The 26,657-nt window shown below is 38.6% G+C and overlaps 1 protein-coding gene across 1 annotated transcript in view; it reads right to left on the reverse strand.

Annotated features, from left to right (window-relative positions):
• Positions 1–26,657, reverse strand: part of rngtt (RNA guanylyltransferase and 5'-phosphatase) — an 81,866-nt gene that overhangs the window by 24,002 nt on the left and 31,207 nt on the right. Inside the window, exons 11-12 of the mRNA XM_065963821.1 lie at positions 22,136–22,300; positions 6,760–6,828 (exon numbers count right to left, since the gene is read on the reverse strand). Coding sequence (XP_065819893.1) covers positions 6,760–6,828; positions 22,136–22,300 — 234 coding nt within the window. The remainder of the gene's footprint in view (positions 1–6,759; positions 6,829–22,135; positions 22,301–26,657) is intronic.

The following is a 26,657-nucleotide window of genomic DNA, read 5'->3' on the forward strand; positions in this document are numbered from 1 at the left end:
GATCAACAAAATCAATGCATCTGAAACCCATCAGCTACCTATAAACATTAGTGGAAGTTAGAGGTGTTGCCGATTAGCATTCAAAAATTGTTCTCCAGCTCAAGCTGTTGGATTTGCTGTAAACTGCTGAGGTTCAGCCTTTTGTGAAAGAATTGTGTGCTTGTACACCGAAAGCTTATCAAATATTTAGTTGGAGGCTGAAATTGACCAAAAGATCAGACGTCTCAGCACTGCAAATTCTGTTAGAATATGAGGGGTCGTTACGCTGCAGCGATGAGGCTATTCTTCTGCCCTGATACTGATTCCTAAACAAAGAAAACTCCGGCTATCTGTAGGAAAAGAGAAACCATTATAGCATGTGCTTCGCAGTTCTTTTTCTATTTTTTTTACTCCTCTCAGGGAAAAAAACAGACCTGTTGAAAATAGTGTTCAATACTTTATTTTGATGATTTCAATGTATCACCAGGTAGTGGCAAAGGACTCCTGGCCATGACTTCCTTTTAAATCAGTGGACCACCAATGGGTTTCCTGGATAGCATTATAGGGTAGATTGGGTTTGCCTGTTTCATCCAAAGAGACTCTAAAACAACTTGTAGTCACATGCCTGCAAACTGTTTTTGATTTTTAATGCACAATGGGAATAATAGGGATTATGAATTTAGGTGGGTTTAAGATATTCACTCCTGTGTGTTTTGTGTTTTTATCAGAGCTTTTCTTTTTGTGTAGCACTCCATTTATTTATAATGGTCCCATGAGAAGTGAACACAATTCTTACTGTCTTTAGCCAATGAATGCAGAAAGAAGCATCCCACCACATAGACAGTTTACTGTTTGTTTACAAAAAAAATACTTCTAACTGTAGAGGGAAAAACAATGGAACTCTAGATTTCCCAGAAGGAGAATATACTTCTTTAAGATCCTCAAGTCATCGCCTGGGGAGGTAGCATTAAGAGCTCCTCCGCAAAAACCATGATAGCTCCCACTGCTAAGCATCCTTTAGAAATAATGGCCAATTTACATAGGATGGCTTATGAAGGAGATTTTATATACTAGCAGGGGTGTCAATCAATAACCCAATGACATTAAATGTGCACAAGCTAAAGGTCAAAAAAGCACTCAGCACTCAACACTCAGTTAATAAAATACCCACACTTTTTCTTTGTATGCAGGATGACAAACATGACATAAAGCTCCTAGATACTGGCTTCCTGTGCAGAGAAAAAAAACATGTTCAAGCAGCCTTTATTCCCTAATCTTCTTCTAGCCAATGCCCTTAATTCCACCAAGTTAATATTTAATAGCCTCTCCGAAAACACTGCTCTAGTATTTCAGAGCTGTTTACTCGTGTGTTCTACAAGTTGTACTCAGTGTAGGCCATCACACCGCATTATCTCCCTTGGCCTGAGGTTAGGGTTTCCCATTACTGACTGAGCTGATGTAGAGGCAGAATGCAAAAGATATTTCTGCCATCTATTTCTGTTGTTTTCCATGACAACAGCAAATATAGAACAGCTACAAAGTGCAACGCAGATGCACTCAAAAAACAAAAACAAACAAAGAGTTTGAAAACACTAAAAGAAGAGTACTGTGATGATCCCATTGGCACCATGATTTCTCCTTGATAGTCATAAATGTATATGATGGCTATGAAGAAAGGCTTCTAAGAGGTAGCATAAAAATAAGAGCTGTCAGCATCAATTAGTTGACGGTGATTCAGGTCTGAAATGAAAGCATGAACTTTTCAATATTGCGATTAACTGCATGCTATTTTGTCCCTTTACTATGTCTCCCTGTAGTCACATTCTGGAGAAAAATGACACTGCTGCGTCAAAAAACTCAAAGACAGCAGAGTTGACGAGTCAAAACCCCGTTATGACGTCAAACATCTCACTTTTTTTACCGTCTTTGTAGCTGTTTTTGTTCCATTTTCTAAACTGTAACAAATTCCTTTTTTTTCCTGTTAATGTTGTAACCTTCAATCTACCAGTTGGTCCTTAATTTATTTCAAAAATAAAAGCAGGATGATTTCAAACAGCGAGTACAATATGCCCAGCTCAAGACAGTACAATCATTCCAAATAAAGCCTAACAATCTTTATTTTAAATGAGGAATAATGGAATTCCAAACATGCGATTCATCACGATTAACTAATACATCTTTAATTGTTTCACAGCCCTGCTAAAAATGTATTCATTCCAATGGTTATGACCTCTATTGCAGTGTTGTTTTGCCTGCGGTTTGTAAGTGGCTCATCTTTTTTTAATTTTTCTTTTAAATGTATTAAACCGGGAGAACCTCATTGAGATTAAGAATCTCATTTAAAAAGAGTGTCCTGGCCAAGAGGGACAGCAGCACAACAAACAAGTTACAGACATAAAACAGAGAGGATTACAGACACAGAGCAACATGTCCTGAGTCACAGAGAAGACAAGTCATTTTTCAAAGCATCTACAACCTGAAGCACTCTCCTCCAACACCTTCAATCTACTTTTAAAAAGATTTAAGGAGACCAGTTCCCCCAGACACAGATCATCCTGCAGGAGCAGCGCACCTGAAACTCCTTTCAGCCGTTTCAAGACGCACTTTGGGAACAGATAGCAACAGTACGTTTTGTGACTGGTTTTTAGAGGGAAGACTTTAGCTTCCAGCACTTTTTTAGATGAATACAGTAACACAAGTATGAGGGAGCAGATTAAGTGCAGCCTTATAAATAAAGACATGCCAATGATTCTGTCAACGCACCGACAATGCAGGCCAGCCAACTCGATCATACAATGTAAGCTGATGAGTGAGGGCTCTGACAGTTTTATGAATCCCAATGCACCATGATATACAGTATCCAAAGGTTTTAAGCACTGAGAAGATGCATGCATATATAAAACATCACCGTATTCAATCAGGTGCTTTAAGTAGCAGCTATGTACTTTTCTGCATTTAAGCATATTTGCTGCATATAAATGTTCTTCATTATTTATGTTTTATTGTCTTATAATGTGATGGAAATGATACATGGCTTTTGTTCTGTTTAAAGAAGATTCACAGATAAAGGATTCTGTTTATTTGTTGTCATTGAGCTGCTCAAACAGCTTTAATATTGTCTTTTGTAACTTCACATCAGATGGCAGATTATTTGCATCATCATTCAGCCACATTGGCGATGCCAGCTTTTCTGAGCCGGCCCGTTTGTCTGAGCGCCTGTGCGGACCAGAACCAGCTGCCGACCTTCAAGAGTTTGGAGACACTTCCTTCTCTGGGAATCATGAAGATGCTGAAAGACCATTTAACGATTGGTAATTTGACAAGGACAGTTTTAATTGGATAAATGGAAATCTTGCTCAATGGGGGTAATTTCTTCAATTTGATGTGTGTTCTAGCAGCCTTGCAGCTTTGTGAAAGGACTCTCATCCAAAATAAGGCGAGAGTTATAATCACAGCGAAAAAAAGACAGATGCCAAAAAAAACAGAGACATTTTTTTTTTTATAAAAACAGCATGCCCGTTCAATCAGTTTTCTTATTGACAGAGCATTTGCACGACCTGGCTGCTTTTTGAACAGCAATCATTTAGAATTTGGAAAGAGCACCTGTCTAAACAAATCACAAGCCTTGTTTAACAGTGTGTTTCTAATCCGTGACTGGGATGCGGATGATGTTGTTTTCTCACCTGGTTCAATAAAACCAAAGTACATCCTCATATCCATGGAGATTACAACACCTGTCTGACCCAATTGATGATGATCCATCAAATTCACAGAGGGAAAAAATGACCTGAATCAATAACTGGCTGCTCCAAAAGCAGCTACCCCGAAGCTCTAAATCCAAATCCAGTATCTCATCAAGATAATGTATTATTTAGAAATGCATTACATTCCCCAAAAAACAAAAACAAAATCTCTGAAGAGTGTCTTGCATCACATGAAGGGGGGAAAGATTCATCACTTTCTCTTCCCAATACAAACGGTAGAGTATAATTTACCCGACAGGTCTATACTAAACACAATGGAAAGGCTGCAATTACAAGCACCTGCAAAAATACAACATTTATGTTGATCATTTTGATCAAGGACAGGGACAACAATTACCTAGCTTTGGATTCGCAAATGACAAACGTGTCAGCTGCCAAATTCTCTCAAACTCCCCTGCTGAGAACTGTTTCTAACTGATGGCTATGGACACAGTTTTACACAATTACTTCACCAATCATAGAGAAAAGCAAAAAGCGAAAAAAAAAAAAGCCAACAACAAGAGGGACAACAACATAGACTACTTGAATAAGTTTCCCTAGAATAGCCAAGTTTTTATTTGCTCTATAAAGACTAGGGCCCGACCGATATGAGGTACTGGGGGCCGATATGAGATTTTGAGGACAGATACTGATATCAATATTGGGGAGAGAGAAAAGTTGTTTTTCTCTTTTTTCCCCATGTTTGGAAATTATGAGTCTATTTAAAATCTCAGAAGATAAGAATCTCGATTTTAACATAAATCCATTTTTTTCCCACCTCTACTGGATAAGGTAATGTGAGCCAATATTATCAGCTTGCCGATAAATCGGTCAGGCTCTAATAAAGACTTAGAATTCTCTAATTTGTTAAATTGACATCTGAAAACGTTGCATCAAATCCAATAAAGCTCCTGTTGTGAGATTTTAGATGTTATGAAACAGGTTGAAGTAAGTAATAAACATTTCTAGAGAATTTCAGGAGGCGTCTCCTGCTTTAAAAAAGGAGTAAACATACCTAATCACCCTTCTTAGCAACACACTATGGCAAACAGAGCCATATTCTGTGTCTGATTATGTCCTGTGCAACATCTATATGAGCCCCTTATGTTTTTATTTATCAAGGTCATGCATAAACGCTCATATAACTTAGCAGGCTGTAAGTGTGATGCATTTATCTTTATGATAAAAAAAAGCAACTATAAAAATGGAAAAAGAGGTTTAAAGGGAAATCTTTTTTAAAGGTGTATTTTTGGGGTTTTTCCCTTAATTTGATAGGGCAGTGGATAGAGTAGGAAATCAGGATGACAGATTGGGGAATGACATAAGGTGAAGAAGCCACAGATCTGACTTGAACCCGGGCCGCCCACATGGAGGACTAAAGCCTCCATTGATGGGGCGGAACCTAACCGCGATTCCATCTGCGCCCCTCTTAAAGGAAAAATTTAATAACAAGAATTGTATCCACTTATTCAGCCCAGGGGAAATTAGCTTCATTATAAAGTGTTTTCATTATTTTGAGATAACTGGTGATACTTGGGAGAAACTGGGAAATGAAGAAGACACAAACAAGGACTTTTTCAAATCACACCCTTCCTCACATGGGGCAGGAAAATCTGTATTTATGGATTGAATGCAAGTGGCAACAAACACAGTCTAAAGCAGGGAAACCAAATACCTGATACAACATCTCATTGTGCAGTGGCTACCGTTGTTTATCCCATTGATTATTCAGCTCTGACTGAAGAGACGGTCAACATGTACGGGGTCAAAACTAAATCGAAGCAGGTGTCCACACACAAAATGTGAACACCCATAATCCTTTGTGCTTCTTCAGCTCTTTGTAATGCAAATCTGTTCGATTCAAACAAGCCAACAAACATTTGTCTGCTCTTGTAGCTTTTAAAAATTCACCAAATGTATGACAAATGATAAAATCAGAGACTCTAGAGTAAAAAAATAAAAAAAGAATCACTATTATACAATTTAATTGATTTAGAACTCAGTATTGTTTCTTTGAATTTAACATAATGCTACTGTTCTCTTGTTGTGTGTAATCTGTGTGTTTCTGCTCTGGTGAGGTAGTTTTTAATGTCTGGTTTTGATCAGTTCTACTGAAAAAAAAACAACACATCATCATTATTACATACAAAGAGTTTTTAAGGGTTTTTGTTTTGATTCTACAGTTTAATACTGTATTACTGTTTTTTAAAGTATTGCTTTTTTGAAACCGGGGCCAGAGCACTTACCTGTCCATTGTAATGTTGACCCTACTTACTTAAGATGGGTCTCATTTTTAATATTTGAATTTATACTTTCCAAGCGTTTCCATTGTGTTTACCAGCGACTTGTCATTTTTTAATTGTCGTCTCAGCTGAGATACATTCTTTTTCTATAACTTCCTCAATGCACTAAAATAAACCTCTTTGAAGCAAACCATTCAAATGTTGAGGAAGTTATAGAATTTAGACACATTGAGAAACAGGCCATTCAAAGAAAAAGAACGTAGCAGAGCTGAGACGACGATAAAAAACTTCAAGAAGCTTACGAGTCAGGATTCACTTTATCTACCTGCGGCAAGGTTCCACATATGCTTGTCCTTACCTTTATGTGATGTGAGATATATTTTATGTGATTGTCAGTGGAATCTGGGTCCTTGAATCCATCACAGGAAGAACAAGGAGGAAGAGCATTACTGCCACAGATAAAAGTGATTTTCTGCTTTTCTAACACAGAGTAAATCAGTATTCTAACCCAAGGCCGTTTCCATCATAAAGAATGCCATGTTCCTGTTTTACTGTGCAGTGTGATACAGAGGGACTTTTGTTTATGTGAAATCACGCAGGAGTGTGGTTTGTTTACAACAACAGTAGGCGAGACTTTTCTATGAAAGGGTGACAAACAGCCGGCTGTAAAAGTGTCATATTTTTATGTAGGAGCGTTTTTTTGAGAAAAAAAAAAGAAAAAAAAAAAAGGTGTAACCCACAGTCAACCTATGGCCTGAAAGGTAACAGATTGTGAGACATGCATGGAGACTCACCCCGCACGGCTGGAAGATAAGCCCGTCGACTTCGTGGCTGACCTGGGACATGAAGCTGCCTTCAAGTAGCTGAAACACAGTGGGGAAAAAAAAAAGAGGACACAGTTACAGTCGAGCTACACTGATAAAAGACAGAAAGGTGTTGATGGAAGCTTCAGTTACAAACCAAACCCTGAGCATACACGAGGCTCGTTCTCTCTGAATCCTACAGAGATATAAGGACAAAGTCTAATGCTTTTTCACAGATCTAGCCGAGAAACTATAAGCAATAACCCTTTGATTGATAATGCATGACTGATAGATCAATATCTGCAGCCTGACAGCCCAGTTTGAGGTGGATTTCATCTCTTCCATTAACACAGAGAAGCACAGCTGTTGTGAAGAGAGAGAAAAAAAAAAAAGAACCTACGGCATCAAATCAGATGAGCGGAGACTCAGGAGACGCGGCAAAGCTACTGTACAATAAAAAGCACATTTTCCACCTCGTCAAGCACATCAGCCCGCTAAGTACAGCAAGGAAATTAGAGAGGCACTCAAATAAGGAGGAAAAAGTCTGTCTGCACATGGTAACAAATAAAGAAATCCCCTAACATAAAGAGTTTTATTTCATTTTCAGTTGAACCACATCTCCCCTCGTCTACAATGGGTTCTACTTTCTTATAATTGAAACTGAAGGGTAATTATTCACAATGTTAACAGCAAACAGAAATCATCTAGACGGTCTCATGTCACCCTGTCCTTATACTGGACCCCCATCAGCTTCAGAATCCAGTTGAAAGTTTTTGTTATTGTGTTTAGAGCGCTGCATGGTTAAGCTCTGGCTTACGTCACTGAGCTGCTGAGGCCATCTAACACCAGCAGGTCCCTGAGGTCCCTCTGACCAGGGTCTGCTGGTTGTTCCTCACACAAGGCTGAAAAGTAAAGGAGGCCGTGCCTTTAAGGTTGTGGCATCTAAATTTAAATGTAGATGCCACATAAAAATGTCAAAGCAAATAGAAGAGATTGTACTATTTAAAAGCTTATGTGCAGTCAAGTATGAACATGACCTCGTAGGCTTCTGTGTACTCAGACATGGAGGAGACATTGTGAGGAACGACGGCCGAGGTGAGCCGAGTGCTCCATCTTCAGTGATATTTGAAAACGCAAAGCAACTGAAATACAAGACCTTCAAATCAATGCTTTTAGAGTGAACATGGGTATGCGAGATGCAACTGCAAATGCGCGGTTATTCAGGCGTGACCCTCTCAAAAAAAAAAAAAAAAAAAACAGAAAGAAAGAAACTTTGTATAAAGTTAAATGTTAGATTGTGTTCTCTGTGAGGGATAAGCAATCTAAACTGAATTTATTTCAGAATTAGCCTGGCATGAAGACAAACCTGCTTCTGCTGCTGCTGCTGGGAAGGTAGGAAATCAATCTAAAAACATATCATGTGCCTCGGAAAATGTTCAGCTGTAATGTTATACCAAATGCCAAATCTAATAAATGATTTCACATACAGCGAGAGGAATCTGTCGGATGTTAACGGGGGAGACAGTACGACAAACTGCAAAATCACAATTGATAATATGTTGCCAAAAAATTAATAATGCTCTTATTAAAAACATTGTCAGTGCAATTATTTTGAAAAATACTGTGGATTCAACCCATCTTTAAAGCTGAAATAACCGGAACTGAATATGAAAAATTACGTTTATTAATGTGCAACAGAAAAAGTACAACACAGTGGAAAAATCCCGACAAAGATTTCTCTACATTTTAGTCTTTAAGCTCATTAGTTTGGCTTCATGGTCAATGTGTTGTTTTTTTACAGCTCTGGACAACGAATCAGTGTAGGCAGAGGATCATTTTTAGAAACATCTTCACAAGGAGTTGGACACATTGTAAAATGACAAATCTCAAAAAGATATCTCTGCCATACCGTGGTATAATTTGCAGATAATGAGGATGAGTCACAGGCAGATACAGGAGCTTCATCATCTTATGGGTGCTATGTCAGAGGAGGTCATCTTTGCAGTACTTTGTGTGAAAAAGTTGACGAGAGATCTTTGCTATTGTGTATGTTCATGCAGAAGGTGAATATATCCCTGCAGAAAGGAAATGGCGTTGGTCAATAAAAAAAGGAAGAGAATGCATTAGTGAAGTGCTGCAGTGGATATCAGGTATCATACCCCGAGCCATCAGGGTCTGACTAAAGCACAAAGCAATGCATTTCAGCCATACAGGAAGGTACTGAAAGGTGGAACAAAATTGTGCATCGAGTGGCCTTTTAGAACATATTGTGAGTCGTCTCCTGTCTCAATGATGGAGAGAACGTAATGAAGCTATTACATTTTAATTAAAAATGCCTGCATCAATTTCTCTGCTTGTCCAGCAGTGCTATTTCAATCAAAGTCATTGGCACTGTAAGGGCCTGTTGTGTTGGAGATAGCAAAGTGTTCAGTAGCTATAGAGACAGATTTTTAGTCATCCGTCTCAGTGCTGCTTGGAGACAAATCAAATTATAACCTCAATCACACACACAAGAAAGCGTGTAACAAAACATAACAACATTTGTACTCAATGCAAGGCTGGTTAAGCGTTTCGTACACAGCAGGGCCTCTGGCTTTTTATAGACAGAGTTTACACTGTGAAAGATGTCTGTGCAGTTTGTCAAGCGTAAGACCAACGCTTTCTCAGCTGCTCAGTGGACGAGCATCTCAGATGATATTTAGTCTCTCAAAAAATCTCTTTGAAGCGAGCAGAGTCTTCTGTATAATACATTAAATAGTAAATGCTAGAAAGGACGCTTTTTATCCGAGTTTTGACATGAATGAAGAAAGAAGGATACAAAGAGCCACACATCAAAAGATGCTAATGTCAAGAGATCAGGTTTAAAATGATCAGGTGAAATCTACAGAGACAAGAATCTGACATCAAGTCTGGATAGCTACCACTGGCTTTTGTAATTCAATGCAATTTTGCTCTGAGCAATTATTCCCAAATTCTTTCAGAAAGAATATAACTCACTTCCATTGCCTAAAGGCCCTGACACACCAAGCAGGCGGCATAGAACTCGTGGCGACGAAGGCTGCCCGAGGCGTCGCCTCACGTCTTGGCCAAAAAGTCGCACTAGAACACACCACAAAGACTACAGCCGACGGCCAACCACCACGTACGTGCTGCGCATGCGCGAGGGGCGGAGCTAACTCGTTATGAAACGAGAAGACCATTTTCACACCACTGTCGTGCACCACTCGTATTATAGATAGCCTACTAACAGAGAATAATGTCTGATAAAAAGTTGAAAAAAGTTGAAAATTCCTTGGTCTTTGTGGAAAAACAAAAGAAGAGGCGGAGGCGACAAATAAGGAGAAACCGCACTAATGGGTGAAAGAGCGGCAGGCTCAAGGGGCTTTCCCGAACCCGTGTCGAGAGCATGAGATAAATGAAACCTCCGAACAGCCAATCAGAGAGATCCCTCTCACCAAAGCCGATTCAACATGTCAGATCGGCCAAAACAGGCCGACGGAATCAGACACATCGCAAAAACTAGGGCGACAACCGCTCACCGACTGTACAGCAAGGACAGCTGGCCGAAGTTCTCCTTGATGTGTCAGGGCCTTTAGACATATTGGCACCCACAGAAGTTCTTCTTGTAAGTTGTAACTGTATATCAAGCAGGGCTAAAGGTACTAGTGGAGTTTTTTTGGAAATAAAACATGAGTCTTGACGTTGTGATGGTCAATGACTGGCGCTGGATAGCGACGTCGTCAATTGGCCAAACCCTAGTGAATTCATGCACTATTAAAGCATTGAAGTTTTGTTGTATGTAAGGCTCATTGATGCACTTGAGGAACTAATGCCTGTGGGGTCCAATTCAACAGAAGAGCTATTGGAGCTCAAACTGATTAAAAGTCAATGCTGGTTTTAAAAGAGAGGTGTCAGAATACACCATGCCTTTAGGGATCAGTGCTGTTGTAGAGTGCAACAGGGGTTCTACATAACACTAGGCAGGTGGTTATATTGTCATGGATGATCAGCGTATGTATGTATTTGTTTCATGTGTCAATTTGAAGAACTTTACAGTCTCAGCCGTCTACACAAACCAATGTATTGTGTTCCAATATTTGTTCTCATTGTAAAGCTTGAGTGACAAGGAATTCACATATTTAACATATTCAATTCAATTTCAATTCAATTTATTTTGTATAGCGTCAACTCTATAACAACATATGTCATGAGTTATTCTATTGTAATTGTTTTGCAAAATTACAGCCTTCCCACTCAAGTTTTTCTTTGCATAAATTGTGATTGCTAATAAAACAGGTTGGTAGAAAGACAGATTTCGCTTTGGCTTTTCTAAACAAATAGAATCTATAATGGATTTAGTAAAACTCTTACAGAGCCCAGTGCTTCAGCTGCAGACCATTTGCTTTCCCTGTGTCATTTATATTTAAACCACTGGATGATTTTCCATTTCCAAAAATGTCTTTGATGCCACACATCACTATTTCTCAAAAGGATGTGTTTCAGAGCAGTAAGTACGTTCAACAGCCATTAGAGGAGCGCCGCATTTATTTATCTAAAGCACCAGAAAACAGTTCGGTCTCTGCACGATCTGCGAAGAAAGCAAAGTGTTCAGTTCTCTCCTGAAACGATGAATGAGTCACAGCAGATCACACAAAGCTTGACAATCGTGCTGACATGGAGAAGGCAGATAGCCAGACTAAAAAGAACCGGTGCCTTTATGAGGGAATGGTACGTGGGCGGAAAGATCTGGGAGTTCCATTTCAGTTCTCTTGCCATCTTAGCACACCCACCCACCACCTTCGTCGAGCACACTGAACCTTGGATGGAGAGACGTTCAGAAGAGAAGACTTCCACTCACACATCCTCCTACAGTGAGGAAGTTCCTTGGAGCGATAATGCAGAGAGGGGGCAGAGACCCTGCTTTCATGGTAAACCTCTTTTAGAAAGGGAAACGCAGAGTTGGGGATGTGTGGGCGGAGGTGAACAGCACAGCTCCCATTAAGAGATCAAGCTTTCATTGCAGACTCTAGGGCAGAGATGGGACAACGGAAGTGCTCAGGGAGAAGAATCAGCCGCTAACGTGTCAGAGATGTCGTTCCCCTGGAGAGATTGACTGTCAGGGTGATGGAATTCAGTCCATTTTCTTCCCTGATGTTTCACATTTATGCTCATTTCACAAAAAGACACAATGATGAATGATATCTGGCTTGGAGTGAGCCAGACAGCAATGTACTGTAATGACATCCAGTATGTTATTATTCTCATCATTATGCAGTCTGTCTCTGCTAGTAAAGGTGTACTTCTATTACCAAATCAGACAGAAAAATCTCCTACCATCCATTGGAGTTGTCCCTTGGAGATTTCCCTCAATAATCAATCGAAGATAATAGAATAAAAAAGATCAAATAAATCAGACAAGATTCATAGTACTGCTTTAAGCCACTTGTGATTTATCACTCACACAAAAGTATTTCCATGCAAAAGATAAAGTGAAAAGGAAAAGTGGCAAACCAGTTTTGTTACCGAGAGATCTAACGTTGATTTTTTGTTAATACTCATTTTGCCTCAAACGCCCTCCCTAAAAAAGTAAAATGGTCAAAGTTGTTTCTTGGATCACAACATCAAATGTCAGCCCAAAACCAAAATGCATTTAGTTCATAACAATTAAGAACAGAATCAATCCGCCAATTTCCAAATCTGAGGAGACAGACCCCAAGAATATCTGGCATTATTGCTTGTAAAATGAATTTTAGTTATTCAGCACTGGTCAATCATTGTTTTTAGTTTAATATCTTTCAAATCATCTTATTGAACATGTTTCAGCGTTAGCCACTTTTCTGAACTTCTCTGAAAAATATGAGGTATTAAAAATGACTGAACACCAACTATTTGTGAAGAAAATATAGTAAATCAATAAAGCACTTGAGTGTAATCTTGGTCTGATCATATTATTTTCTGAAGCTCGTGGTGAATTTCAATTAGTCTATATTTTGGGGAAAAATTGGTTTCCATATACCTGAAGGCTCACTCAACTGTGAAGCCTAACTCAGAGTGAAACACTGACACACGTGTGAACATTAAACATCAAGACCTTCAGGCAACTGCTTCAAGGGATTTTGTGCTCTGTGTTTTATCTGTACCTTTAAAGGCTATTTAAATGCATTTCTGTATCTTCCAAATGCCTCCACAGAAATGTAGGGGTTAAGACAATAAGACTACATCTGTATTTTAAACATTCTATGCTTAAACGACTTAACCTATAAGGGTTCAAACTTAGGGAGGGCAGTCAACAACTGGTCATTTATAGGCAAATTATTTCTACATCAGTTGTTATGCAGAGAAATGCCACTAGCTCATATTTAAAAATTACAGCATGATACTTTCTCAGCACACCTGTCCTCATGTATTATCAACTTTCCCTCTCTGAACCCCTCTGTGTTCTTCCTGCTGTCTGCTCATCGTCATCACTCTGAGGAGGTGTAGTTTTCAAGAGCAGAATCAAAGGAGGAGAGGATGGATTGATATTCCAGTCAGACCACAGGGCTGATGCTGGAGGCCCCTTTCAAGTCTAATGTGAATGTGCTTCTGAAGCCAGTGTGCAATCGCCTATTAAACGACAAGCACACATCAGAGTGTGCGGGCAGGGCTGCCAAACCGCCGGCCTGCCTGGAGTCAAACAAGGTTACCCAGTCTGGAAGAGTTAAACAGCTCAACTCGTGATGGATACTGGTCCTTTTATTAAAATCATGATTACATTTTACACATTCACTTAAAGTGACAGGGAGAAGATAGGAAGGGTTATTAACACTTTGAGGAATAAACCAATAAATGATGGAATTAGGCAAGAATAATGAGAAATACCAGAACACAGCATGAAATTCCATTGTGGTGTATGAAATAAGCTGTGGCAAACTGGAGGTTGTCTTTGAACGCAGCTAACATTGACTTACCTGCGATGAAATTAGAAAAATATTCCAATGAAAATATACAATTTGAGCTGAGACAAAGAGAAAGCAGAGGCTAACATGTCAGATACTTAGTTTGTTAATTCAAGATCAGTTTGAGGATTTTTCATTTCTGTGTCATTTTGTCACAAGCATGTATTAAATTGAACTTGTGCTGAATGGACCTACTGAGATTTGATTGATCTACTTGTTCATTTTTATTTCAGAAAGCCAACCGCTGACTAATCAAAACAAACCAATGAGAATTCCCAAAGAATATCAAGAAGGAACAGAGAAGTCTGCATAAACAAAGCTACAACACAGGACAGCGTCGATATGAGACCTTCCACTCATCATGAGTAAGGTGTTAAATAAGTTTAAAGGAAAAGGACGTGTCTATAGAATGAGTCAAGTCATAGCATTTTAAATTGGTGGATTATTGTTAATTGTACCTTGTTTTATATTCACCATGTTTTATTGATCAGTGGTGAATTTGTATTCTTAGCTTGATTTTACATTACTTGATTGAGGGTATAGTCTTATTTTTTATCTTGTTTTTATTTGTCTTATTCTTACGATGGGTTACTTTATCTTGTTTTTACTAAGGGCTTGTCTCTTTAGTATTGACCATTATTGTCACTCACTGACAACCAAATCTTCCTATGGGTACCAATAAAGTTACGCATTTGGTGAAATAGGTTAGAGCGGAGGTTTTCACGCCACAATGACAGTCACAATTTTCTATGCATAGATCAATTTCTTCTTCGAACAGATAAGTAAAAATACTAGCAATCAAAGATGGTGTTAATAAAGGAAATAAGCACCTTTTTCTTTATTTATTTACAGCTAGTGCAGGGGGCTGTACTGAAGAATTACCCATGACGTTAAGGAACATCACTGGCCTGTCTGCGGGATAGATAAGATCATTCAAAGACTAACACACAGCAATGGTGAGCACAGCCCACACGCTCAGTCACACTCACAGCGACTGCAGAGACACAGTCAGTGTGAAGAGGCAACAAGAACCAGGGGCAGCTCTTCAGTGCTGCTGTATAAGAGACGTCTGAGCTGAGAGCGTCTCTGTAATCAGCTGGAGGATCGTGGGGTCATCTCCATGTCGGACAGGAAAGAGGGATCGATTGGTTTAAAGTCAATAATTTGCTTCCTTAATGTAGTAGGGATGTCATCTACCAGCCTGACAATATTTTTTTAAATTATATTATGTTATTATCAGGAATATTAGCAATAAAGAAAAAGACAGAAATAGCTTACTTATGGGTATACATTTATGTAATACAGAAATAAAGCTAGCTAATGAAAACAAACAACGCTGTGTTGAGAAAGTATGACCGGGTTCAATTAGCACATTGTTTCAGTTTGTTGTCGCAACGAAGGCTGCAACCAGCTTTGATGTCATAGAAGTTCATGTTGTTCTTCTCAGTAATGCTTCAGTCAGCACAATGTTGCCATAGGAAATGCTCAATTAGCTTAAACAATATCAACAGATCTGTCATCCACGGTTTTTTACGATTTAATAGTTCAGATTTACTAATACAAAATAAAAATTCAAAACAGAGAAGTTTACTTTCAATTATGCACAAGGGGGGGGGGGGGAGATGACAACAACCAAACAAGCATTCTGGATCTAACTGATGTGTATTTCCACTGTTATGGCAGAAGCTGTGCTTATCTCAGGCTCATTGTTGAGAGGGATGAAGGGCAGGGATGTCATGATATCCCTGTGGGTCAAAGCCGACTTAAAGAGGAGTAGGTGGTGAAACGCAGAGTGAAGTAAACAGCCCAAAGAACATCTAAACACACCTGTTGACCTGACCTCGGGGATGTTTGTTCCTTTTCTGATGAGCCACTACATAAAGATCCTGAAACATATTCACCTGCTCTCTCTCTCTCTCTCTCTCTCTCTCTCTCGCTCTCTCTCTCTCTATGACGAATACGACCTGGACTGTAAAGACGTGCATCATCAGATGTTACATAATGTGTCGGAGGCTTTGAAGAAAACAAAAACATTTCAAAACACCAGAAGTAAAAAAAAAAGAAAAAAAAAAAAAGAAAAAAGAAAAACAACAAACATTAGTCATCGAGTCTACAGTGTGTGTTCATCCAAGCAGCATAAGGCCTTATACAACAGTCAACATGTCTCCCTTTGCGAGTGGGTGCAGCAGCAGAGAGAGAGAGAGAGAGAGAGAGAGAGAGAGAGAGAGAGAGAGAGAGAGAGAGAGAGCGAGCGAGAGAGAGAGAGAGAGCGAGAGAGAGAGAGGATGCAGTTGATTGAGTGCAGTTTGTTCTTGAAACGAACCAGGGAGGATTGGTGTATTACCGAGGCCAGAGGTGGCAGCTGATGACTGTTTTATTGCAGAGTATTTCAGTAAGTTAGTAGGAGCGGCTGTGAGATATCCACCGTGCAAGGGTTCCCACATTTCTGCTGTTAATTAGAACAAATTAGACACTGCAGGTACACGGGTCAATACGGCAGATGTGACTTTCGTTGTACAAAAACTGATTCGCAGTACTGTGAGTGTGGAGAAAAAAAAACAAGAGACGGCTTTAATTCAATACAATACTAGCCCCTGACTCGCAGTCTTGAGAACCAGGGTTTTGGTTTTTTTCAATCTCTCACAGCAGGGGACTCAACAGCTGACAGAGGGTGCCTGCAGACTGACATCAATAAGCTAACAAGACATGCTGGGAAGGAGCAGTTACTTCTTTTTTTGTATCTCACCTGGCCACTTCAAACCAGCTCTGACAGGACATGAGACAGGATCCTGGTGTAACAAGAAGAGGACATCTATAGAAATATTAATGACGGCTGAGCCCATAGGAGAGGAGGGCGAGTCAGGAAAGAAGAGTCTCATCATCACAGTGATGTGATTGGCTGCTGTTACTCAGTACACTGTCTGGGATCAACACTTATGCCTCTCTTTAATAAATGTGATTACAGAGCGACAGCATGGTCTGCAGTGCGTGCTCTGAGATTTTCATCGTCTCTGCAGTCAAACTATTCAAACTATTATTTATTATTATTATTTCTAAGTGCATCCATTTCCGTGACATCTGGTCTACAATCTTCAGCATAGTAAGAGCACATCCGGCTGTGAAGAGGAGGGATACTGGTTAAAAAGAAGGATACCATTGTTTTTTATTTCTTGGTTATTGCTGATCCACAAGACTGCCAATACTTTATACATCTAAGTGCCAAAAAGACTTTGACATGTGACAGTCAACACACCATTTATTAATGACAGGAAGGGCTGGGATTTTGATGAAGGGAATTTGTTTGGATAAGCTTTGACCCTAACCTTGCATGGGAATTAATGAGATTAGATTACTTTAGGTGTCCCTAGAATGGAACAAGTTTAGGAGGCCTACACTTAATGAAAATGAATAACAAAAAGGGACATCAAGTGCCTTCTAAATAAGAAAAAAATATATATTTGAAAATCAATCAATTGATAAATGAAGCCGAACAGAAACATACCTCATTAACAGGACAAATAAATAAACCAATGTGAAATACAAACAACTCAAGACAGTTTCATTCCATTCAGAACAGTACACATACTGCAGAAAAAAAGGACCTCACTGAAGTATTATCAAAGTTTCACAACCCAATCAGAATGATTCAGGCAGATTTACATCGAACAAGACAAAAAAATACATTATATTGTTGTATCACTCCCTCATCTTTCACAGTGGCAGCATAGACAGCCATCAAAACAAGTTTCATCACTTTGAAGGAAATAGACTTTGGAAATGAAACTCTCTCAGTGCAAAACCCATCAAAAAAAAATTGATGCTTTGACGCACATCAGGGACCGTGATTGCACACAATCTTAAACTATTTGACATTGCAATCCACATTCCCAAGGCGTCATTCCTTCTCATTTTGTATTCAGAACATACACTGAGCCTTTATCTTACCTGTCTCGGCCTGATTAGGTTTGAGAAAATGCAATCTCACAAAAGTATCCAGATAACAACTTTTCAGGTCTCCGTTCAAACTCAATCTCAATGCGTGAAGGTTCTTTTTTTGAAGATAAGATCTCCTCTCTGGTAGGATATAATTTATTCACCTGAAGTCTTTCTCTCCAGAGTTCATCTCTATCTGGACTGTGGGGGGGGAGGCTGCTGATGGCCTGAGGTTGACATGAGATACCAGATAGATCTGATTCTTTTAGAGATGTAATAAATGAGGAAAGATATTACATATGGCTTAAACAAATTAACACTTTGTTATTTCTCTTAGTCTTGTGATTATTAACCTGAATTAATTGTGACTTGATACATCAGAGGTCACATTGAATTACTGTCTGAACTAAATATGTCATACCAACAGGGTCGACCTCTGCAAAGGTCTTGAAAACAAAAAACGACACAATATTGAGTGCCTAGGACTTTTAATTGTTGTTGCATTGGTATTGAAACAGGTATTGATCTTTTTTTCAAGAGTTGTATTGAAGTTTTAAAATCTGGTATCTTGACAACCATAGTTGAACTTGTCTTAAACCAGCTCACATTAAGTTTATCAGCTCTGAATATTATGTAAAAAGCTATTATTCATGTCTTAGGAGCTAGGGGTGAGACTTTTGGCATCTTTAATTATGAAGTCATTCCTGGCTATGGGAAAGACTGTTATAAATATCTGAACTTTTATTTCCAAGACAAAATACTTGTCTAAGAGTTGGATGAGTTTTGTACACTTGTTACAGGAAATTGCAAATGCATACATTAAATTCAAATAATCAATTTTTGCTTTATAAGTTTTATTCTTTTAGGTTTTTTTTAAATTTAGCAGATAACGAGTGTTCTCTAAGAGAGTTAAGTTATCTCCCTCTATCTTTCGGCAGACGGATGTTCATCATGAGTCTGGTTTTGCCAAAGATGTCTGCCTCTTTAAAAGGAAGTTTTTGTCTTGCCACTGTAACTTTGCTAAATGTTGCTCATGATGGATTGACATTGGGTACTGTAACATAACAATAGGTATGGTCTTATACCGGCTTTTTGTAAAGTGTCTTCAGATAACATTCATTATGAATTGGCGCTATACAAATAAAGATTGATTGATCGAGTTAGATTAAGATGCATTATTTTTTAAATCCAGCAAACAACGGTCAAGAACAGAATCTTCAAGATAAATCATGTAATATGCCATCTAGATACAAACTTAAACATGTTGCATAAAGCTGACTGTCCAACAGGCACCAGCAGCTGTGTTATAACGGGCCGATCCAATCAGACTTATTTTCTACTCAAAGGAGATTTTGTCAGAAAAAAGTCTGTTCAGCCTACATAAAAAGGGAAATTCCCTGAATACATTATCTTGTTGTCCCAATGTACCACCACTTGTAATACATAAGGAGTCTTTGTTAGATAATTGGACAAGTGGAGAAAGCCAAGAGAATAAATGCTCCCGAGCGGTGGGAAATGGCGGCATGAACTCAGAAGACGAAAAACAGCAGCCTAGCAGCACCAGACAAAAGCCATCATACAACTCTAGCCTGTGACTGAAAATACCCCAAAAAGGAATTTTGGGTTGATATGTAATGAAGTGGAGGGTTGTGCAGCTTTGAATTAATGCGACAGAATCCAGTTTCCCCTCTTTGAATGTCCCGTATAACAGAGATTGGACTGTATGGGGAGCAGATGGCTTCTGCACAACACAATAGAGCAGTCAGAAACCAGACGGAACTGGTGACTTCATTTCTGGAGTATCTTCATCAACGAAGAATGGATGTGATCCTTCATAGAGATCCTCAGAGGAGCAGACAGGGCAGGTTGAGAGCAGAGGTAACTAAACTACTCATGTGAAGAATTTAAAAACAGGATAGAAACACTCAGGTATTTTGTTCCTGAAGAGGAGAAGGTGACCACAACACACGACGAAAAGTCTAAAACTCTACCCTCTACTTTGATCATCTCTGAGTGTGCAGTGCCAAGATTTTCGACTGATCTCTGCCTGAGAAAAACATCAATTTAATCTTGCTCTGACCTCCCACAGACGTGATATTAAGGGCACGAGTGCGCAGACCTTTGAGGGGGACTTAAAAGCTGTTTGGAGGATAAAAGCTTTGCTGTCCTCGGCCTGGGAACAGCACAAAACTCCAACCTGAGGCGTGATTTTTTTATTTATTAAGTGACAACTACAAAGAAAAATGCAAAACAAGATAATCCGAGCCAAAGTATTTAAGAAAAAGTGTCTGCATTAACATCACTTATTCTTGGTATTAGGGAGAAGACGTCAAAGCAGTGCCAGAAAATACTCAAAATCTACGAAATCATCTAAGCAGAGAAATGCTCTGATTCTCCACTGACATAATTTCCCATAAACCTACAAATACTGAAATTTGACTTCAGACAGATACGCTGATAGCTTGAAACTTAACACCAGCAGCAGAGCTTCATGGATGAGGCTAAAGGCACGTGTTTGACCGATCAATGACACCCGAGGAAGCAAACAGAACCAAGATCGATTCTGGGCTACCAGAGGTTTCATCTGCTTCACAAAACTTAACACAGTTCAATAATGCCTCTAAAGAAACACTGTTTTGCTTCTTTGACAGCATTTAGACCCCGGTCCCTCCTAAAAAAACAGAAGTGAAGTACCAGAGTTACTCAGAACTTCCTGGTTTTCTGGGTTGGTTCCTGTGGTTAAAAAGGGGCGATATGAAGGTCAGATTAAAGCTCCAGCAGGGAGTTTTTTTCTTGTTATAAAATAGAATGAAATTATTACTGATTACTACATACAAGCTTAATAAAACCCCAAGACTGTCAGCATAAAGATTGGCTGTTTTTATACAGTCATTTTGCATGTCTCAAACTGCTGGTTTAAGAGGGAGTGACGAGAGGAAGTGACTAACAGCACAGCCTTATTCACATTTTCCACAGCAAGGATTCACAGTGAAGGATATGTTTGACTGTTAAAAGAAAGCACGCTGAGATTTTTTAAAAACAATTTTCTAAGGACAATATCAGCAAAGAGAGAGTTAATGCACTGTCCAAAGGTTCCGATGAAAAAAACAAAACAAAAAAGTTCAGGAGCATGAAGTGTGACGGCTAAAATTTGAAAGAGACTTAAGTCCATCAAGTTTGAGCAAAATTCTGAAACAGCTCTCACTTCAGCTATACAAGCACAGGGCACATTCACCCAGAATCTTTCAGGACATGGTCATTAGCTTTACAACTCTCCTTCACACACGCACTGCACTCCTTAACATTTCCTGACATTGTCCAGGAGGGTTGCTTGTGCGAATGCAAATGGCCAAATATGTTCCTCCAACTTTGTGACAACTTTTTCCTTTGAGCCTCCCAATAAAATGTCCATGTGAAGTCAGGTTCAGCACAACAGGACATAATCTGGATCAATCCACCTTGAGCGAGTGGCCGGGGTGATGATGTCAATCACACTGAGCAGAATTTTGGCTGCTTTATAATATGTATTGCTTTTCTGAGTCGTCATAATATCATTTTCCACTGTTGTGTTGATCTTGTCATCCTTATATATGTTATAGTGATGTTAATGCAGAGACAGTCACAATTACCCAGCACTCCTTCTGGGTAATTCTTCCTTCTGCACAAGGTTCCTAGCCCATTCCCCTCACCCAAATCAAACCAGGGAAAGATTACACCCTGCAGTGAGGTGCATCTGTGAGAGGCAAGTTCCTGAAAATATCACGACCTGATTGTCCTGACATTATCTAGAAAATGTCAAGAGTTCAGGAATGAGAAGGCGCTTTAGAGAACTGATTGAAAAACCTTGAAGTATCTTTGAAAGAATTAAAATCTGGTGCACTCCTGACCCACAGGACTGGCTCCTTAATGAAGACCAGGATTTTCGGAACAACGTCTTGGGATGAGGTCAAAGCATGAGGACGCTCTGTTTTTTCCTTCCACCTCACACTATGGCTACGTTCACACAGCAGCCAAAAGGGACCTGAATCTGAATTTCTACCTCCTATGTGACTCAGATGTGATTTTTTCAGAGTTGACCATTAAGGTTTGAAGTGTGAACGCAGCCCAAGTTGTGAGGCTGAGACTGATCTGTCCCAGTGGGTTCAGGCCCCGACACCAGCCACTCTCAGACTTTCCACTCAGAGGACTGACCAGAGGGAGCCTGTTGTGCATTTCAGAAGACATTAATGTATTATTTACTTCAATTCCTCTTTCTCCTCGCAGTTTTGCCTTAAAGACCGCGTGAGCAGCTGTTGCCCTGTAAAACAACTTCAAGGAAGGTAACTGGGGCATTACCTAATCACAAGTTTCATTTGTACAAACACTATTTAAGAATTTTAGGTCATCCTGATTTGCACAATTGTGCTAGAAGCAGATTTTTTTTGACACTAGGTCACCCAAACAAATGGGATGAAGTAATAGGCTGGAAAGTATGAATGGTATCTTTGTTCGCTTACCTTGCGTGACGCATGAATGTCAAAGAATGGTTTATTTCGGACGCTGAAGGGCTCCTTGGTTTTGTCAATCTGTCCCGTCTTCATCTTTTCCATCCGGGGAGAAATTATCTCTTTTTCTATACATAACAGTCTGATATTAAAGTCACACTGACCAACCGGTTGACCCTGAAACACACACACAAAAAAAGACATGTTTATCAGTTAATGTAACCTAAGATTAAACGCAACGTTTACAGATATTTATATAAAAAAATAGCATCCATGTCATCACTGTTGTGCAACATTACTAGGAAGCAGAGGCCTGTTGTGAGATGGAAAAATATCTTTTTTGGTTTTAAGTTAAGTTTTGTGTTGGAATCATTTTTTAGAACTTGATATTTTAGCACCAGATGATGAGCCACAGGACTAGCGTAATCAATTAGTAGATCAACAGCCAATAGAAAGTGGCAGATATCTTTCTTCCCGACCCATCAGGTTCCAGCTTTTAAAACTTATATAATTGCCTTTTTTTCACATCACTTATAAAATTATGTTATTACACATACGTTTCAACAAGATAGGTGAACATTTTAGTCGAGCTGTGATTACTAAAAAGTGCAGACAAACTCCTGCACATGCTCAAAGGGACATTTTTGACAGTGCATCTCTTTAACTCATAGCGGCTTTTGGTTAAAAATATGACTATAGTTCCGTATGTTTTAAAACTTTGATTCTACATATTATTAAAATAACAGTTTGTATAATTCTAATGTAGTATCTACAATTTTGTCAACCCTGAGTCATGCAGATACTCAACTATAATAAAGGAAACAAAAATTTAGATATTTTTTGACTAACACTATAAAACTTTAATACACACAATAGCATCCGCTGTGATCTTTCCATAGAGCTCTTATGTATTTATAGCTGCTCTAGAGGTGAGCAGTATGCAGGGAGGAACATGCAAGAAACCCTGCAAAATAAGACCTTGACATAAGAACATATGGGTATGTTAACACACAAGGTACACAGTACAGTGTGCAATCATTTTTTCTTTGTCACTATGACAACAGCATCCCTCCTGGGAATTGACAGCCGCACAGAGTTGTTGCTGACAGATAGAACACAATCCTGACTGGATCACAGTCTGTCAAAGAGACAAGACAAGGTCGGTATAGGAGCAAAGGTGCCATGAATCAGGTAAAAAAAATAGAGTCCCTGCTCTTGATGACTGAGTAAAGAATGAGTAAAGAAGCGTGTGTGGAAGCCAAGTAACAGGATACTACTTTAACAACCATGACCACTTCAAAGTGTAAAGTGGAGGCAGTTGTGACCGCCCTGCTACAGCACGGCCAGGCAAGCCACTTATCTCTGTTGCTCAATTGACAAAGTGATTAAAAATAATGACTCACTTTTAACAGCACAGAAAAAGAAATCAATTGAAGAGGGAGAAAGTGATAAGTGAGTTCTGAAAAGCTGCCAGATGGACATGGGCTAAATGCTTAAAAACTATCTAACAATGAAAATTTCTCACATTTTGACAGTGGAAAAATAAAGCCAAAACTCAGAAACTAAGCAGGAGTTTTTGTTTTGTGAAGAGATAAAAAAAATATGAATGAATGACAAATGTTGTCCAAGTCACATGGTTATCAAGAGCAAAAAAACGTAAATATGGTCAAAAAAATCATTTAGTGATACCCCTTTGTATAATAGAGCATCTCTAACCTTCAGACCCTTTCCCATTCTTGTGTTGTTTGCAAAATTGACTGTTGAGTAGTTAAAGTCCTCTTGTTACAACATGTGAAAAATGACACTGATAAACTTTTTTTTTTTCAAATAAAATGTAACATCTTATGGAAAGATGAAAACATTTTTTTGCTTATGAAGGGATACTATGGAACCATTATTTTTTCTTTTTGGAGTTCCACAGGGATCAATCTTTAGGCCCTTGTTTTTTTCTAATTTGTGTTGGACTTAATCAAGCTTTTACAATTTGTTTGCTTTTGTGTCAGGTAACAAATACATAACATCAAGGACTCTCACTGCAGTAAATAATCAATTTATTGTCCGTAAAAGTTATACTTCCTGCATGTGTTAACTTTAACAATTATGGCTATAACCCATTACTTTACTTTCTTAATTTCAGACCCATAGGTCGATATCGTTATAAAAAAGCACAGATATATAAATACAGGACATTAACAAAGGGATATCATCACTACATGTGATTAAAATACAAAGAGACATTCACACTAGTATTTCCAGAAACACGAGGAATACCTGTGTCACTAAGTCTGGGCTGAGTCAGTGACATAATGACATTTTCTGAGTTATTTAATTGACACATAAATTTGAACATAACATTTCTCAGCAGAGCATGAAATGTGGTCAAATTATTAAAAACAAATATCTGACTTGCACTCGTCCATCTTGGTAGCTTCCCACTGCATCCCATAACTCGAGCAGATTCTTAGAAGTTGCTGTAGGCCAGCACTATAAGGTGACAAGATTACTAAATCATCAGCATACATCAAATGGTTAACAATTCTATCTCCCACCATACATCCAGTCTTACAAGCTTTAAGCAGTTCAGAGAGATCGTCCATGTATAGATTAAAAAGAAGTGGTGACAGAATTCCACCTTGTCGGACCCCATTGGTCACTGAAAAGGGTGCCGATATACTCCTGCCCCATCGGGCGCATATGGATTGATGCAAATGCCAGCAATACAATACTCTTAGCAAATAAGGGGGGACCCCTCTGTTATGTAATTTCATAAATAATTAAACATGATTTATCCTATCAAAGGCTTTGGACACATCAAGAAAACATATAATCCTTAAATTATTATTTTCATACTATTTTGATTGAACTCATTGTTTTGTGATTGTTTTGTTGAGTGCATCAGAAAGTAGTAAATAAAAACAGTTATACATTCTCATGGAACAATGTTATATCTTCAGATGTCTTTTTTAGACCAACCATACAAGTATTAAAGATATTCTGTTTCTGAAATAAGGTAATACAGAGACAGCCCCTATATCATCACATCAGACATGCAGGAACACCGAAGTACTATGGCTTTTGGTTAAAAAATTATTACTTCCTGAAAATGGTTGCAGTAATTTCCCTGTTAATTAACATTTCTAAACTAAAGGTGTCTGTTGAATAATTGATGAGATATCAGAAAAGCCATTTTCATGCATATTTCAACATTTAGAGACTATTTTATAGGAATCCTCTATGTGTATTGTATATTATTGTTACACAGCGAAAAACATGTTTAAGTTCCTAAAATATAGATATAATACATAGAGAAATGTTCACCCCTTTAATATTCATGCTCAGTAGTGGAAATGGATCAATATCTTTTGATCAATATTGACATGCACTGAGCAGGAAGGTGTGACTGAGCTGCATTTATATTCTGTTATCTGACTGTTCGGCAAAGGCCACTTTCCTCTCAAGAGCCTGCTATGGAATTATTGGGTGGAGGAAATATTTCTAAGAGTGGCTTTCTGAGAGTGGATGAAGAGATGGATGAGCAATAATTATTTAAGATTAGATGCAAACATTTAGTTGTACTGTCCACTGACTCATGAGTATACTCAGCAAAAACAGAAAAAGAAGATCAGAGCAACTCTTATTTAAGTTGGCTGTCTTATGTAAGCAAGTACAATGCCAAGCCTTACGCAACAAACATGTATCTCAGAACAATATCTTCTCTAATATATATAACCACACACAACACGACTGTGTGAAGTGATACTACAACGTGTGAAAATAAAGTGATTACTGTTCCCAGGATGGTGTGAAAGATAAAGATTGTGTTTTTATAATAAGATATAACACAATTTTACATTACTAAATTAAAAAAAATGTCCACATTTGAAAATGTAGCAAAAACAGTCTTCTTGAGCAACAGCTGGTAACATGTCCTACACATTTTGCACCATCTGTGTCACCAGGACAGAACAAGATCTGAGTGCGGATGATTTGAGGCATGTGCTGTCAATGCCTGATCAATAGGGACACACAGCAGATAAAGATCTTATTTGTCCAACATTGACGGATATCAAAATCAATTATATCTATGAAATGTTGTTTTGCTGTGGTTCAAAAGAGTTTAACTGCATCTGGGATTTATCTGCTCATGCTATTTTATTGTGACTAATTTGCATCAGTCTGGATTTGGACAAGGCCAGAGTCATGTTTGACAAGCAACAGCAATGGTTTACTCTTAATACATCTCATAGCATATTAACAATGAATTGTAGAGGTGTCCTTAAGCATTCCATGATATCAGTTTTAAGAAGGTCAGTAAATTTAACAAATTACTAAAGGGTAGCATGCTATATTGGTCCCATGCATTACGTTGTTTCTTAATAGTATTTTAAAAAAGTATATTTTGTTGTGTTTTATAGACCAATGGTCATCTTAAAGTGCCTTGTTAATACTTAATTATTTTCACACAAGCACAAAACTCCTGACATGTTCCGAAGTTTACAGTACGGTCTGTGTGTCTGAACCAAGCCGCAAGCTC

The sequence above is a fragment of the Labrus bergylta genome, chromosome 15, assembly GCF_963930695.1.
Source record: "Labrus bergylta chromosome 15, fLabBer1.1, whole genome shotgun sequence".
Classification (NCBI taxonomy): domain Eukaryota; kingdom Metazoa; phylum Chordata; class Actinopteri; order Labriformes; family Labridae; genus Labrus; species Labrus bergylta.